At 43.0% G+C, this 14,197-nt stretch overlaps 1 protein-coding gene across 8 annotated transcripts in view; it reads left to right on the top strand.

Moving 5' to 3' along the window:
- Positions 1 to 433: 433 nt before the first annotated feature.
- The window catches only part of ARL15 (ADP ribosylation factor like GTPase 15), a 369,916-nt gene continuing 356,152 nt past the window's right edge, over positions 434 to 14,197 (top strand). For 2 of the 8 annotated variants that reach the window (XM_050947141.1, XM_050947140.1), the window contains exon 1: positions 453 to 1,347. In XM_050947141.1, coding sequence (XP_050803098.1) covers positions 1,336 to 1,347 — 12 coding nt within the window. In that variant the 5' untranslated portion in view covers positions 453 to 1,335. Of the gene's footprint in view, positions 1,348 to 14,197 lie in introns of all 8 variants that reach the window. The other 6 variants (XM_050947136.1, XM_050947135.1, XM_050947137.1 and 3 more) reach the window with 6 other exon arrangements.

The following is a 14,197-nucleotide window of genomic DNA, read 5'->3' as shown; positions in this document are numbered from 1 at the left end:
CTTATGTAAGAAAGAGAGGGACCTCCCAGGGAAGAACACGTGCACCCAGCTGGGCACCCGCATGGGAAGCAGGGGAACGCTGCCAGCCGCAGGGCCCAGGGGCGGCTCTAGAGATTTCGCTGCCCCAAGCATGGCAGGCAGAGTGCCTCCAGGGGTTTGCCTGCGGACTGTCCGCTGGTCCCTGCTGGAGCCCCAGCGAAGCCGTGAGACCAGGGGACCCGCTTGGTGTGCTGGGGCCTGGAGCCGCCCCGGCGTGCGGGGAGGGCTTTATGCCACTCAACCTCCCCTCTCTTCCCGCAGCAGCCAACACCCGCCGCCGCTGCTACTGCCGCCTCTTGCAGCTGGTCTGAGGGAACCTCCCCAAACCTGAGATGGGGGCCGGTGCCGGCCAGCACAGGGCGCCAGGTGTCCGCATCCAGGGTCCCCGCGCTCCATCCACCGCACCCAGCCTCTCCCTTTGCACTGCCCAGCTCCGCGCCGGGGGCACGCCTCCCCCCGAGCGCTGTGTGTGCCCCTTTAAGAGTCTCCTCTCGGCGTCCCACGTGTGTGATCAGCTGATGGTGACGCTGAGGGGAGAGCGCTCCCCAGTTCCTGAAACATCGGGCGCTGCGGGCTCAACGGGCGCTGGGCTGGGCTCTCCCGTCCCGTGCTCTTCCCCCGCCGAGTCTCCTCCGCGCTCCGCTGGCCGTCGCGGGGGGAAGCGTGCAGGGTTAGTCTGGGCAGCAGGAGAGCGAGCAGCAGTGACAGCCCCAGACACCTGCCCTCTGCCCAGGAAGGCGGTGCTGGGGGAACCTTCCTGCCAGAGACCCGACCCGACTCCACCCTACTCTGCTAGGATCATCCTGCCAGGATCGGAGCCACCTGCACCCCTCCTCTCAGCAGCAGTAACAGAGACCACCCACTGCGCTGGGACCTTCCTGCTAGCTGCAGAGATCTCACCCCACCCCTACACGCCTGGGACCCCTCTGCTCAGCAGCAGTACCAGAAACCACTGCACCTTCCTGCCGGCAGCAGGGACCCTTCGTGTCTCCGCTGGGCTCTTCCTAGCGGGAGTAACAGAGACCTTCCTGATACCCAGGGAGACTTGTTCCCTCCCCTTTGCACCCCAAAGACTTTCCTGCAAAGAACGTTAGGGACGCCACGCTTCAGAGACCCGTTAGCAGAGACTTTCCAACCAAAACTCCTCCTGAATATTAGCAGCAGACCCACTCAGCCCTCTGCAATCCTGAGACGTTCTGACAGCAGAGACCCACTCCCCACCTAAATCCATCCGAGAGGAGCAGAGAGCCCCTTGAGACCGCCGAGCAACAACAGGTCCTCTCTATTCACCAGTACATGGATTATCTGGTAGGTATTGGGTGTAACGTGTGCTTCCCCCAACTCGCTCTCCTTTCTTTCTTGTCTTGCATCCTCATGGTAAATTGGCTCAGCCACACCTGTCATAGAATAATCTATTGTAATAATATTTACATAGAACATTGTATTTGTTGCTACGTGGTGTTTTAAAGGCTTGTATTGGAGACTGCTGGAACCCTAAGGAGTATGTAAAAGAAAAATTTAAATCAGCCCTCAGGGCAGCTTTACAACATGACAAAGGTCATACTTTATCAGGCATAGAATTACCCCACAGAGCCTTCTCTGGATTATTGCCACTGTATTAAAAGTGTGCGTGTGTCTGTGTGCATACACACACACTTTTAATACAGTGTCAATAATCCAGAGAAGGCTCTGTGGGGTAATTCTACACCTGATAAAAAGTATGATCTTTCTCCAGTGTTGTAATCCGCTCTAAGGGCGCACACATGTCTAGCCGTGTGTGTGTCTGGAGAACTTTTCCAATAAGTCCTTGTGTGAGTTCCTCATTGGGAAATGGGAGTATTTCTCTTGTTCGATCTTTATCACTCTTGCAGAACTATTAAAGGCCAATAAACCAGAATGGTTTTGCTAAAGTGCTCTGTATCCTCACTCATTTGGTTGTTATTAGAACTCTAAAGTTATGGCCTAGGTCACTGTTTTTTTCCTAAATGCATTAACATAGGATATGGTTGAATGAACTAAATTGTAACCTTGGGCATGACCAGTACTGCACCTGAGTAGTTTGGTATTCACAGTAACTTTAATGTTGCTTAATGAATGTTGCCCTTATTTGTCTGCAGAGATTGTATCGTAGGTGTGTACTTCAGGCCAGGGTGGCAGTTAACATGTTCGTATTCTAATGTATGGGTCACTATGCAAATATACCAAATGGCTAGGCTGTATAGTGAGCTGAATAGTCACATTTTAGTGTGATTCCTGCTTAACTGATTTCTTAAATTTAAAATGGGAGACTAATGAACTTTCTCTCTCAATTCAACTCAAAGTTTCATATTTTTTTCAAGGTGTTATGGTTTCACTTTTGGTTTACTCATAAACATTTTAAATGAAAGGCAGCTGTCTTCTTGCCATCCCATCTAGTAGGAAGATGTTAGTGTCCCGTGAGATGGAGGTTTTTTTCTTGGCATTTGAAGCTCTAATCTTTATCTAGTTCGTTCTTACACATGACACACACAATTGTGAGTTTGAGATTGTCTTGTTGACTAGTGAGCAAGACCTCTGTCCTTTGTGTTGCAAGGTTGCACTATTGAAATGAAAGCAGCATGTAACAGCTGACTTATTTTGTTTTTCCTCTCTGCTGTTGGAGCTACCTAGAAAAAAAACAAATAAATATATTCAACACTTACCTAAATGTTGGGTTTAAATATATGCAGCTTGGATTTATTTTGGAGTGGAAATGCTTTATTTAAAAACTTCATGTTTATAAGTTGTATGCTAGGCTTGAGTCAGGAAGGGAGTGTGCTGTATAATTGAAATAGTAGGTAAATTTATCTTTAAGAACCTAGTTAATGGAATACCGACAGTGAACTTGCTGTGTCCCAAGTGCAGCCTTGCAGTGGCTTCTCAAGAGCCTGGAGCAGTTTGTTTCCTCCATCAACTTATGTCCAGATGAAACTAGCTGTCTCATGGACTTTTCACAGCAGAAGCTAACCTTCATGACTGCTATGAAAATTCTGTGGAACATACATCACTGTGAGATTAATAAGTTTAATGAATTTTAAAACTGGTAGTGTGTTTACAAACTAATGCAGGGTTGTGGGAGAGCAGCTTTTAAAAAAGAAATATAAATGCACTCTTATGCCTTTTTCCTGTTCCTTATGCTCCAGCCAGGCCTATTGCCTAGCTCAGTGGTTCTCAATCTTTCCAGACTATTGTACCCCTTTCAAGAGTCTGATTTGTCTTGCATACCCCCACATTTTTTCTCAGTTAAAGTGATTTGCTTACAAAATTAGATATACAAATACAAAAGTGTCCCAGCACACTATTGCAAAAAAATTGCTGACTTTCTCATTTTTACCATATAATTATAAAATATTGTACTTGTATAGTATATAGATCAGTATAAACAAGTCATTGTCTGTATGAAATTTTAGTTTGTACTGTCTTCACTATTGATTTTATGTAGCCTGCTGTAAAACTAGACAAATATCTGTATGAGTTGATGTACACCGTAGAAGACCTATGCGTACCCCCCAGGGTTATACATACTCTTGGTTGAGAATACTGGCCTAGCTGCTCCCTTTGTCCATTCCTAACTTTATGCCTTCTTTCAAGCAGCCCAGCATGCTTGGAATGGTGTTTCACTTACAAAATGACAAGCTTTCTCTTGCTTTATGTCTTAAGAGAAAAGTCTTTTGCATATCTGTTTTGTGAAGTGGTCCTGTAGTTTTTATTTAATTTGGTACTGTAACTGCAAGTGTTTTTTGGAATGTAGCCTCTTCAAGACAAGGTCTTGATTGTTCATCACAATTCACCTATTGTACACTGCCTTGTACATTTGCTGCACTATACAAAACTTGGGAGTTTGGACTACATGTCCCTACTTTAACCAGGTTGGGTTTGTTGTACGTGGGGAGAGCTGCATTCACAGCTCAAATCCAAACACTGATCCAGTGCTGACTTGGGCCAGTCTCTAAGCTGCTGTCATTTAGAACCAGAGAACATTGACTCCTGATGTGACCATAATTTTCACAGCAGAGAAAGATGCCCCTCCCCCCTTCTTAGAGTGAGAATCGTTGCACTATTCAGTACCAACAGTTTCAAACAAAAAATAGTTTGACAAAATAAAGCAATGAAAAATTGAATTTGTGTTCGTATCTTTATGGAACTCTGAAACAAGAACAAATTCTCTCTGGCAGTTACAGTATGTTGCTTTCGGATGCATACAGAGTATTTTTTTTTAATCTAGCCTTCATTTTCTTCCTCCCAAATAAGCTTGAGAATTGAGATGAGTTTTAGTTTGGCTCTTTCCTTAGCTTTTATCTCTTCTGCCTCTTCTCCATGAAATAGCCTGTGCATGGTAGTACGTGGCCATGTCCTTTGCTTCCTGGACCACTGTCATTTACCATTCAAAATCTGCTCAGACAAAACATACGTGGGTGGTCAGTCAGGTGAGAATTTTCATACCACCCATTTAGTCAGCCTGGAGGACAGAGGCTCATTGAACTCTGTGTTAGATCAGAGACCTTCGCTATTTGGTATGCAGGAATAGCAGCGGTGATTGACATTGTTAGGTTGTCTATCCCTGCAATACAACCATGGCACGTGTGCGGAAGGCGGCACGTGAGCTGGTTTTCAGTGACACTCACTCTGCCTAGGTCCTGGCCACCAGTCTGGGGGGCTCGCATTTTAATTTTAATTTAATTTTAAATGAAGCTTCTTAAACGTTTTTAAAACCTTACTTACTTTACATACAACAATAGTTTAGTTATATATTATAGAAAGAGACCTTCTAAAAACATTTAAATGTACTACTGGCACGCAAAACCTTAAATTAGAGTAAATAAATGAAGACTTGACACACTACTTCTGAAAGGTTGCCGACCCCTGTTGTATTGCATCCAACTCTGGATGCTAGTCACAGAGTGACTTTCTTGGGGTCGTAGAAAAACGATGCATGTGAAGGAAATCATGAAAGCTGATTGTAAGTTGTGGTCAAAGCTGCTTGGTATCATGTATTTCTGCCTTGTTTGAATCTCTTATCCAGGTGGGTTGCAAGGACCAAGCAGTGATTCCTCTCGGTGATCAGGGGCCACTGTGAATCAGCCCTGAGAGCAGTGAGTTTTCTTGGTGCCCAGCGAGCATGAAGCAGCTGGCATTGTGGTGGAAGGACTAAGTAGTTCTTGGCTGCAACAGGCCGTTTCCAGAGAGGGAGGTGAGAGGCTGAAATGGTGACAAGCAAAATGGGGAAGGGCACTGGGAGGAAGTGAAGAGTAATGGGAAGTAGGATAGGATGGAGGAGGCTGCTGCAGGCTTCCGCTACCCACCAGCAGCCCTCTCCCAGGCTTTTATGCCAAGATCTTTAAAATGAAGGCCATGCATACTATAGGCACTTCTTTTGGTAGGAGCCTCTCATGGTTGGCTTCAAAGGGCTTGATCCCAAGAAATCAAAGCATTTGCAACACCCACTAATATCAGCAGGATGTTGAGCAGTGTTTGAGCATCCTCAGGACCACATCCAAAATTAGCTTTGACTCCTGGCCTGTGTCCATCTTTTTCTGCATTTCTGTTAGGCAAGGAGTGCAGAAACTGTTCCTTCTCTGTGCATGTTTCCTGTAGTACTGAGCACTGTCACTGACCCCTACCATGGTTATCCTCTGGAGGTAATTGTACCCTGTGTAGTAGTCTAGGTTTGTTCCGTCCCCTGGGAAGGGTTGGGAGCAAGGTGTCTAAATCTAAAAAAAGTAACAACAAAATGTTCCACATTTTTTGTACTGATATAGCTATTTTTGTTAGAGGTGTGATTCGTTTTTGAACAAGTTATACCTGTACAATCCCTAGGATGGACCCATTTATTGGCATAAGTTTATTCCAATATGGGAAGGGGAATAACTATACCAGTACAAGCCCCTGTGTTATACTATCTTATACTGGTCGTTACAGTAGTAAAACTTCTGTATGTACATAGTCGTTTGATGTACTTCATATGAGAGTCCTCCCGCTTTCTTCTTGCCTTGCATCTGGAGCTTTCACTAAAGAAAGCTGTAAAGCAGGGGTCGGCAACCTGTGGCACATGTGCCAAACATGGCACGCGAGCCAATTTTGAGCGGCGCGCAGCCGCCTGCTGCAGTCCTGGCCCCCAGCGCTCTCCTCTGTGGGGGCAGGAGGCAGAAGCTTGGTTCTGCAGCAGCCAAACTTCTCCCTCCCCTGCTTCTTCCCCCAGAGTGGTGCTTTCCTGCCCCTCCCCCTCTCCTTCTCTGCGCCAATCAGCTGATGGCCCTAGCGAGGGGAAGGGGGGGAAGAGCAACAGCGTGCAGGCAGTTCCCTAGAGGGGACAGAGAGCGGTAGGGAGGAGCCTTGGGGAAGGGGATGGAACAGGCATATCCCTTCCAGCCCCCTACCCTGAGTCCTCAGGGCAGGGGGCTGGGAGCACCCCTATGGGCCGAGCACCCCAGCCCTCTGCCCTGACCCCCCACACACACTCAGATTTCTGCCCTGCAGCCCCCATACCCGCCAGCCCTGTGCCCTGACCCTTGAACCCCCCACACAGCCAGCCTTCTGCCCTGCACCCCCCAGCCCTCTGCCCTGGCAGCCCCCATACCCTCCAGCCCTCTGCCCTGACCCTTGAACCCCCCCCACACTGAGCCTTCTGCCCTGAACCCCCCCCCACGCTCAGCTTTCTTCCCTGCAGCCCCCATATCCCCCAACCCTCTGCCCTGACCCTTGAACCCTCACACACCCCCAGCCTTCTGCTCTGCACCCTCCAGCCCTCTGCCCTGACACCTCCCCACACTCAGCTTTCTGTCCTGCAGCCCCCATAAGCCCCTCACACACACAGCCTTCTGCACTGCACCCCCCAAGTCCCCAGCCCTTTGCCGTGAACCTCGCCCACCCCAACACACACCCAGCCTTCTGTTCTGCATCCCCACAACCCCATCCCTCTGCCCTGACCCCCCCACACACACTCAGCCTTCTGCCATGCACTCCTCACACACCCCCTCTGCCCTGACCCTTGACTCGCCCACACACCCAGCCTTCTGCCCTATACCCCGCCCACACACCCAGCCCTCTGTCCTGACCCCTGAAACCTCCCCACCCAGGTCTGGGATCCTGGCCGCAGGCCCTGGTCAGCCCGCTGGCGGCCTAGGTAAACAGAACCCCAGGCTGGCAGCGAGCTGAGCTGGCTGGTGGCGTAAGATCAGCATTTTAATTTAATTTTAAATGAAGCTTCTTAAACATTTTGAAAACCTTGTTTACTTTACATACAATAGTTTAGTTATATAATACAGACTTATAGAAGGAGACCTTATAAAAACGTTAAAATGTATTGCCAACACGCGAAACCTTAAATTAGAGTGAATAAATGAAGACTTGGCACACCACTTCTGAAAGTTCATTCCCCCTCTCTGTGGCAGAACTATTATCTTGACCATCCTTGAAAGGTGTTTGTCTAGCCTGTTCTTAAAAATGGAGATTCCACAACCTCCCTAAGTAATTTGTTCCAGTGCTTTCCTAATGTCTAACGTAAATCTGCCTTGCTGCAATTTAAGCCCCATTACGTGTCCTGTCCTCAGTGGCTATGGAGAACAATTTTACCACCCTCTTTTTTATAACAGCCTTTTATCATCATGTCCCCCTCAATTTTCTCTTCTCCAGATTTAAAAAAAAGTCATTGATTTAAATCTGAATGAGGGCTTGTAAAACTAATTTTGAAATTTGTCCTACTGTAACTAACTTTTGATTAAAATTTTCTAATAAAATAAATTCAGATGTTTAAAACAGCCATGTTGCTAGTGTATCTTATTGGAGTTTTACAAAACTGCTATAGGCAAAAAAATTGTTTTGAAAATTAAGTCCCTGATTTTGCATACAGTTAAGCAGGTTATATAATCTTATTCACATGGATAGTCCCATTGACTTCATGTCCTTTAAGTTAAGCGTGTGCATAAGTGTTTGAAGCATCAAGGGCTAAAATTGGTATTTGTATTAAACTTTTCTCTCAGTGGCGTATCATCTTTGTCATATCAAACGTAATTACTTCATTGTTAACAACAAAAAGTTATTTAGACTTTCAATACATTAAAATAGTTCACAATAACTTTAAACACTGACCAAAATGTTCTAACCTTAGCTGCTAAACCTGTATTTAGGCACCTAAGTGACTTAGGAGCACAAGTCCCATTGACTTTAAACTGCAGTTCCTGAGTACAGTTTGGTCAAAGCATCTTCACTTTCATGACTTGTTTGACGTTCAATATATTGAACTTCAAATATGGTGTCTCCAAAATAGTGTCTCATCTATCATCTGCTGTCTATCAATGTGGTATCCATCATTGAAAGCCTACCCTTATCATAGTTCCTTTTATAATCTAATCAGATTTATAGGTGAGTATGGCTATGCAAGTGGTAATCTGTGGTAGATTATCATTCAGTGGTTTCTGATCTACTTCATGTGGTTTTTTCCTTACTACTCCTTTATTACTTGTACTCTCTGAGACAGACTGCTGAAATATTCCTTTCATGGTTATTTTTCCAGTGAACTATCAGAGCAGCTGTTCCCATGTGAGAATTGCTTTTCACTAACATTTTCTAGACAAGTATTTACTGTCCATTGGATGAGGAGGAGGGGAGATCTCTGGTGAGAGAGATGCTGGGGTTTTTCTTCAGGGTTGTTTGGCCTTGATGTTCATATGCCTCTCTTTTATTACCTATAATGTTACTAGCAGGTGAATGTCTGGAATTCTCTTCCTCCTTACTTCCTTGCCTTGCAACTATTTAAAAAATTCCCTTCTCATCAGTTATTACTTATCTCTTTCTGTAGCCATATACCATCAGTTCAGACTATTGGGTTGTATTTTGGCTGAGGTGTCCGGTTGCCATTTTTGGAAGCATTGTGCCCTCTAAAGATTGCTGGCTTATCTCAAGGTATCATCCTCTCCATCTGTTTAAGAAGTATTGCAGGCATTTGTGACTTTGCTTATGAGTCACTTTAATATATGGAGAGCTATAAAAGATGCTAGTAGGTACAGAAATAACATGGGGAAAAAAGCCAAATTGTGGATGCAAGATCATTGGGTGCGCATGTATCATGTGGTCTGGAGTCATGAATGTTGTTTCTCCTGATTGTGAAGGAAGCTCTGCTGCTTGTTTCTGTTGTAGGCAGGAACTAGGAAAGTAACTTGTATCAAAAGCAATTTTCTGAGATCTTGTAACCTCAAGCAGCTGATGTGGCTAAAGTACATTACAAACCAAAACTACTGCAAGGTCTCTGATAGTTCGGCAATATTCCGGTCATAAGCAGCACTGCACTTTAATGGTGGTAATTCTGGGAGCTGCCTCCTAGTTTGGAAAAAAAAAAAAATTCTCCCCACTCCTCAAAAAAAAAATCACAAAAGAAAAAACAAAAACCCATGTCAAAGTTGTGAACTCAAGAATCTGGTTCATCCAAGGGTCTTAAAGAAGCTTGCTCATGACAGTATCTCTTCTCTCAGAGAATCAACTCGGTTTGACATAGATCCTGGCAAAGATAATGGAGCAGCTGATGTGGGACTCAATTAATAAAGAATTAAAAGGCAGTAACTTAATACAAATCAACATGCATTTATGGAAAATAGATCCTGTCACACTAATTTGATTTTTTTTTTAATGAGATTGCAAGTTTGGTTGATAAAGGTATATTATTTCAAACATTACATTGGTAAGGTTCTTAACTGGGTACTACCCAACACTTTGATTAAAAAACTAGAATGATATAAAATTAACATGGCACACATTAAATGGATTAAAAACTGTCTAACTGATAGGTCTCAAAATGTAACTATAAATGGGGAATCATAATGGAGCAGGTCTGTTTCCAGTGGAGTCCCACAGTAATCTGTTCTTAGTCCAGCACTATTTAATGCTTTGATGACTTGGAAGAAAACCATAAAATCATCACTGATCAAGTTTGCAGATGACCTAACAATTGAGGAAGTAGTAAATCATGAAGAGATCAGGTTACTAAGAGTGATCTGGATCACATGATAAACTAATTGCAAGCAGACAGTAAGTATTTTAATACAGCTAAATGTAAATGTAGGAACAAAGGAATGGAGGCCATACTTGCAGGATGCAGGAATTCTATGCTGGGAAGCAGTGACAGAAGAAGATCTGGGGGGGTCATGGTGGATAATCAGCTGAACATGATCTCCCAGTATGATGCTGTGGCCACATGAGTGAATGTTGTCCTGGGATGCATAAACAGAGCAATCTTGAGTAGGAGTAGAGAGATTATTTATGCCTGTATTTGGCACTGGTGCAACTGCTGCTGGAATACTGTGTCCAGTTTTAGTGCCCACAGTTCAAGAAGGCTGTTGATAATTTGGAAAGGGTTCAGAGAAGAGCCACAAGAATCATTAAAGGATTAGAAAACTTGCATTATAGTGATAGCCTGTAATCATGTCATCCCTTAGACTATCAGTTCCTACATGATAAACAAATATTTTATAGGCTCTTCAGTTTACCAGAGAGAGGTATAATATGATCCAATAGCTGGAAGTTGAAGCTAGACAATCCAAACTGGAAATAAGATGTAAAATTTTAACTGAGAGTAATCAGACATTGGAATAATTTACCAAAAGATCATGCTGGATTCTCTATTACTGACCATTTTAAAGTCAAGATTACATATTTTTCTGAAAGATCTGCTCTGAAAATTATTCTGGGGAAGTTATATGGCCTGTGTTATACAGGAGGTCAGACTAGATGATCACAGTGGTTCCTTATAGGCTTAGAAGCTTTGCATATTATGAGGAATATTTGCTGAACTAAAGACTGTAACTGCATTATAAAATGGGTAATAAGGATATTGCTGTCCTAACTCAGTAAAACCTAATAATTCTTTTAGAGTAGCGGCTGTGTTAGTCTGTATCAGCAAAAAGAACAGGAGTACTTTGGCACCTTAGAGACTAACAAATTTATTTGAACATAAGCTTTCGTGGGCTACAGCCCACTTCATTGGATACATAGAATGGAACATACAGTAAGAAGATATATTTATACATACAGTTGGTATGGGTACTTCCACCTTTTCGTGTTCTCTGTAAGAGACTAATTAAGCAATTATCAGCAGGAGAGAGAAACTTTTGAAGTGATAATCAAGATGGCCCATTTCAAACAGTTGACATGAAGGTGTGAGGATACTTTAATGTGGGGAAATAGATTTAAATTAGTGTAATAACTGAGCCATTCCCAGTCTCTGTTCAAACCTAAGTTAATGGTATCTAGTTTGCATATTAATTCAAGTTCAGCAGCTTCTCGTTGGAGTCTGTTTTTGAAGTTTACAGACAGCCCCCCAAATACTCACCAGCAACCACACACCATACAACAAAAACACTAACCCAGGAACCTATCCTTACAACAAAGCCCAGTGCCAACACTGTCCACATATCTATTCAAGTGACACCATCATAGGACCAAATCACATCAGCCATGTCATCAGGGGCTCATTCACCTGCACATCTACCAATGTGATATATGCCATCATGTGTCAGCAATTCCCCTCTGCCATGTACATTGGCCAAACTGGACAGTCTCTACGCAAAAGAATAAACGGACACAAATCTGACATCAGGAATCATAACATTCAAAAACCAGTAGGAGAACACTTCAGTCTCTCTAATCACTCAGTGACAGATGTTACAGTGGCAATTTTGCAACAGAAAAGCTTCAAAAACAGACTCCAACGAGAAGCTGCTGAACTTGAATTAATATGCAAACTAGATACCATTAACTTAGGTTTGAACAGAGACTGGGAATGGCTCGGTCATTACACTAATTTAAATCTATTTCCCCACATTAAAGTATCCTCACACCTTCATGTCAACTGTTTGAAATGGGCCATCTTGATTATCACTTCAAAAGTTTCTCTCTCCTGCTGATAATAGCTTAATTAGTCTCTTACAGTTGGTATGGGTACTTCCACCTTTTCCTGTTCTCTGTATGTTTCAATATATCTTCTTACTGTAGGTTCCATTCTATGCATCCGATGAAGTGGGCTGTAGCCCACGAAAGCTTATGCTCAAATAAATTTGTTAATCATTCTTTTGACGCTTGAGTGGGCAGAAAGGGGGGACATTTCTGTTTCCAAATGATAATGAAAATAAAAGTTGAAACTTGTTTGTGTTGCCACTAGAAAATTTGAGTTCCATTGTTCAACTCTTGACTTTAAGGTGATTGTTATAAACACTAAAACTTCATAAAGCTTCCTGGCAAAAACAAGAGAATGCCTAATGTCTCCAAGCTAAATGTGGCTATACTTTCCAGAGCTAGATTCTGTGAAATCACTCGTTTTTTTGAATGTTCAAAAAGTTTACTTAGTTTCAGATACAAGCAGGAAAAAGCGGTTGAATTAAGTCTAAGTTCAAACTGTGTTGCTGCTTCTGTGGTGAGAGTGACACTGAATATTACATGTCTTTAGATTTAAAAAAAAGTATTTTCTCCGGTTTTGGAAATATGCTTAAGTATGGCTTTAGTACAAGTAGCCTAGGCTATATTGTGATCTTCCCTCCCTCTCCAACCTCCCTCCCTAAATTCAGTATAGCTAGGAACCCACATCACTGTTCCTAAATTCTTCAACAAGGGCTCTGTATTTGACATAGGAGTGCTGAATTCTGTGGGAGTTTCAAGTTCAGTTTAAAAGTAGAGGTTTTTATTGGCTGTGAAAATGAATAAAATAATTTACTGCAAATTCCTCCTTTTAATATTCAGTGCAGGCTCCAACGTTTGGTATGTTTTTTCATTGTTGTCAGTGCTTGCAATCTTGTCTCGCAAGGTTTGGTGTTTTTCTTATAGCGCTAGCGCCTGGAGTGGTGTGATTGCATGAGAATATCAACTTTAATTTAAAAAAAAAAGTTTCTAGCCCTTGTGGGTGTAGATTAAAATTTGAAAATGTAAACTCTTAAAGCTCTAAAACTGGAGGGCAAATATAAAAAAAAATCCATTTAAAAAAACCCGCAAACCTCCCCCCCCCACACCATTGGACTCTGTTTTTGTATATTTGGTGTTTATTTTGTGTGTTCAACTTTTTATATGCTATCTCAGGGGCAGGCAACCTATGGAACGCGTGCCAAAGGCAGCACGCGAGCTGATTTTTCAGTGGCACTCACACTGTCCAGGTCCTGCTCATTGGTCTGGGGAGCTCTGCATTTTACTTTAATTTTAAATTAAAATTCTTAAACATTTTGAAACCTTATTTACTTTACATACAACAATAGTTTAGTTATATATTATAGATTTATAGAAAGAGACCTTCTAAAAAGGTTAAAATGTATTACTGGCATGCGAAACCTTAAATTAAAGTGAATAAATGAAGACTTGGCACACCACTTCTGAAAGGTTGCTGACCCCTGTGCTATCTCAAGTCTTCAACTTTCAGTGTTGCCACAGCATTATCTGTTGACAATGCAAAACTGCATTGTAGAAGTTCTTTGGTATAAAACTCCTCACCTATAGCGGAAATAGCTATGCTTTGAGTTCACATTTTTCACTTTATGGAGAGGAATAGGGACAGTTGACACCTGAGAGGTATGTGGGAAGGATGAGGGAGGAACAATGTAAAGATTGCAGGCCTAGTGATCTGAACTGCTTACCATGTGGAGAGGCTGTCGCTGATGAGGAGTGAGCAACAATACACCTTGAAACTGAGGGAAATTCTCCTCTGATTCTAGAAAAAGTGAGATGTGCCTCCTTATCTTTCCTTTTAAGATGTAGTAAGATCAGGTTGGACATCAAGAACACCAGTAGCTCCTTGTTAAAAGAGAAGTAACTGGCATATTGAAATTGGACCATGTCATCATCTCATTACTTCACATTAACACTATCCAGTGATATCATTAGGGGACCATTTAGCTATATTGCCAGTCTGTTTTTCTTTCTTTTGGAATGGAAAGCGTACTTCTCATGGTATGGAAAAATCTTGCTTAGGTTTTAGAGATCTCACAAGAGAAATGGACAAAACTAGGAAATAGGCATTTAAGGGGCTGTTTTCATAAACTAGAAAAAATCCTTCCTAACAAGGGAAGGTGGCACAAGATTCAAAACCAATTAATTAAGTAGCTTTTCTCAGAAAATGGAGCAAATCCAGATGGTGTCCAGGAGCACCTCCCAATGCAAATAAGGGAAAGCC

The sequence above is a fragment of the Gopherus flavomarginatus genome, chromosome 3 (genome assembly GCF_025201925.1).
Source record: "Gopherus flavomarginatus isolate rGopFla2 chromosome 3, rGopFla2.mat.asm, whole genome shotgun sequence".
In the NCBI taxonomy this organism is placed as follows: domain Eukaryota; kingdom Metazoa; phylum Chordata; order Testudines; family Testudinidae; genus Gopherus; species Gopherus flavomarginatus.
Note: the sequence above shows the minus strand (reverse complement) of the source record. Positions and strands in the feature narration are given on the sequence as shown.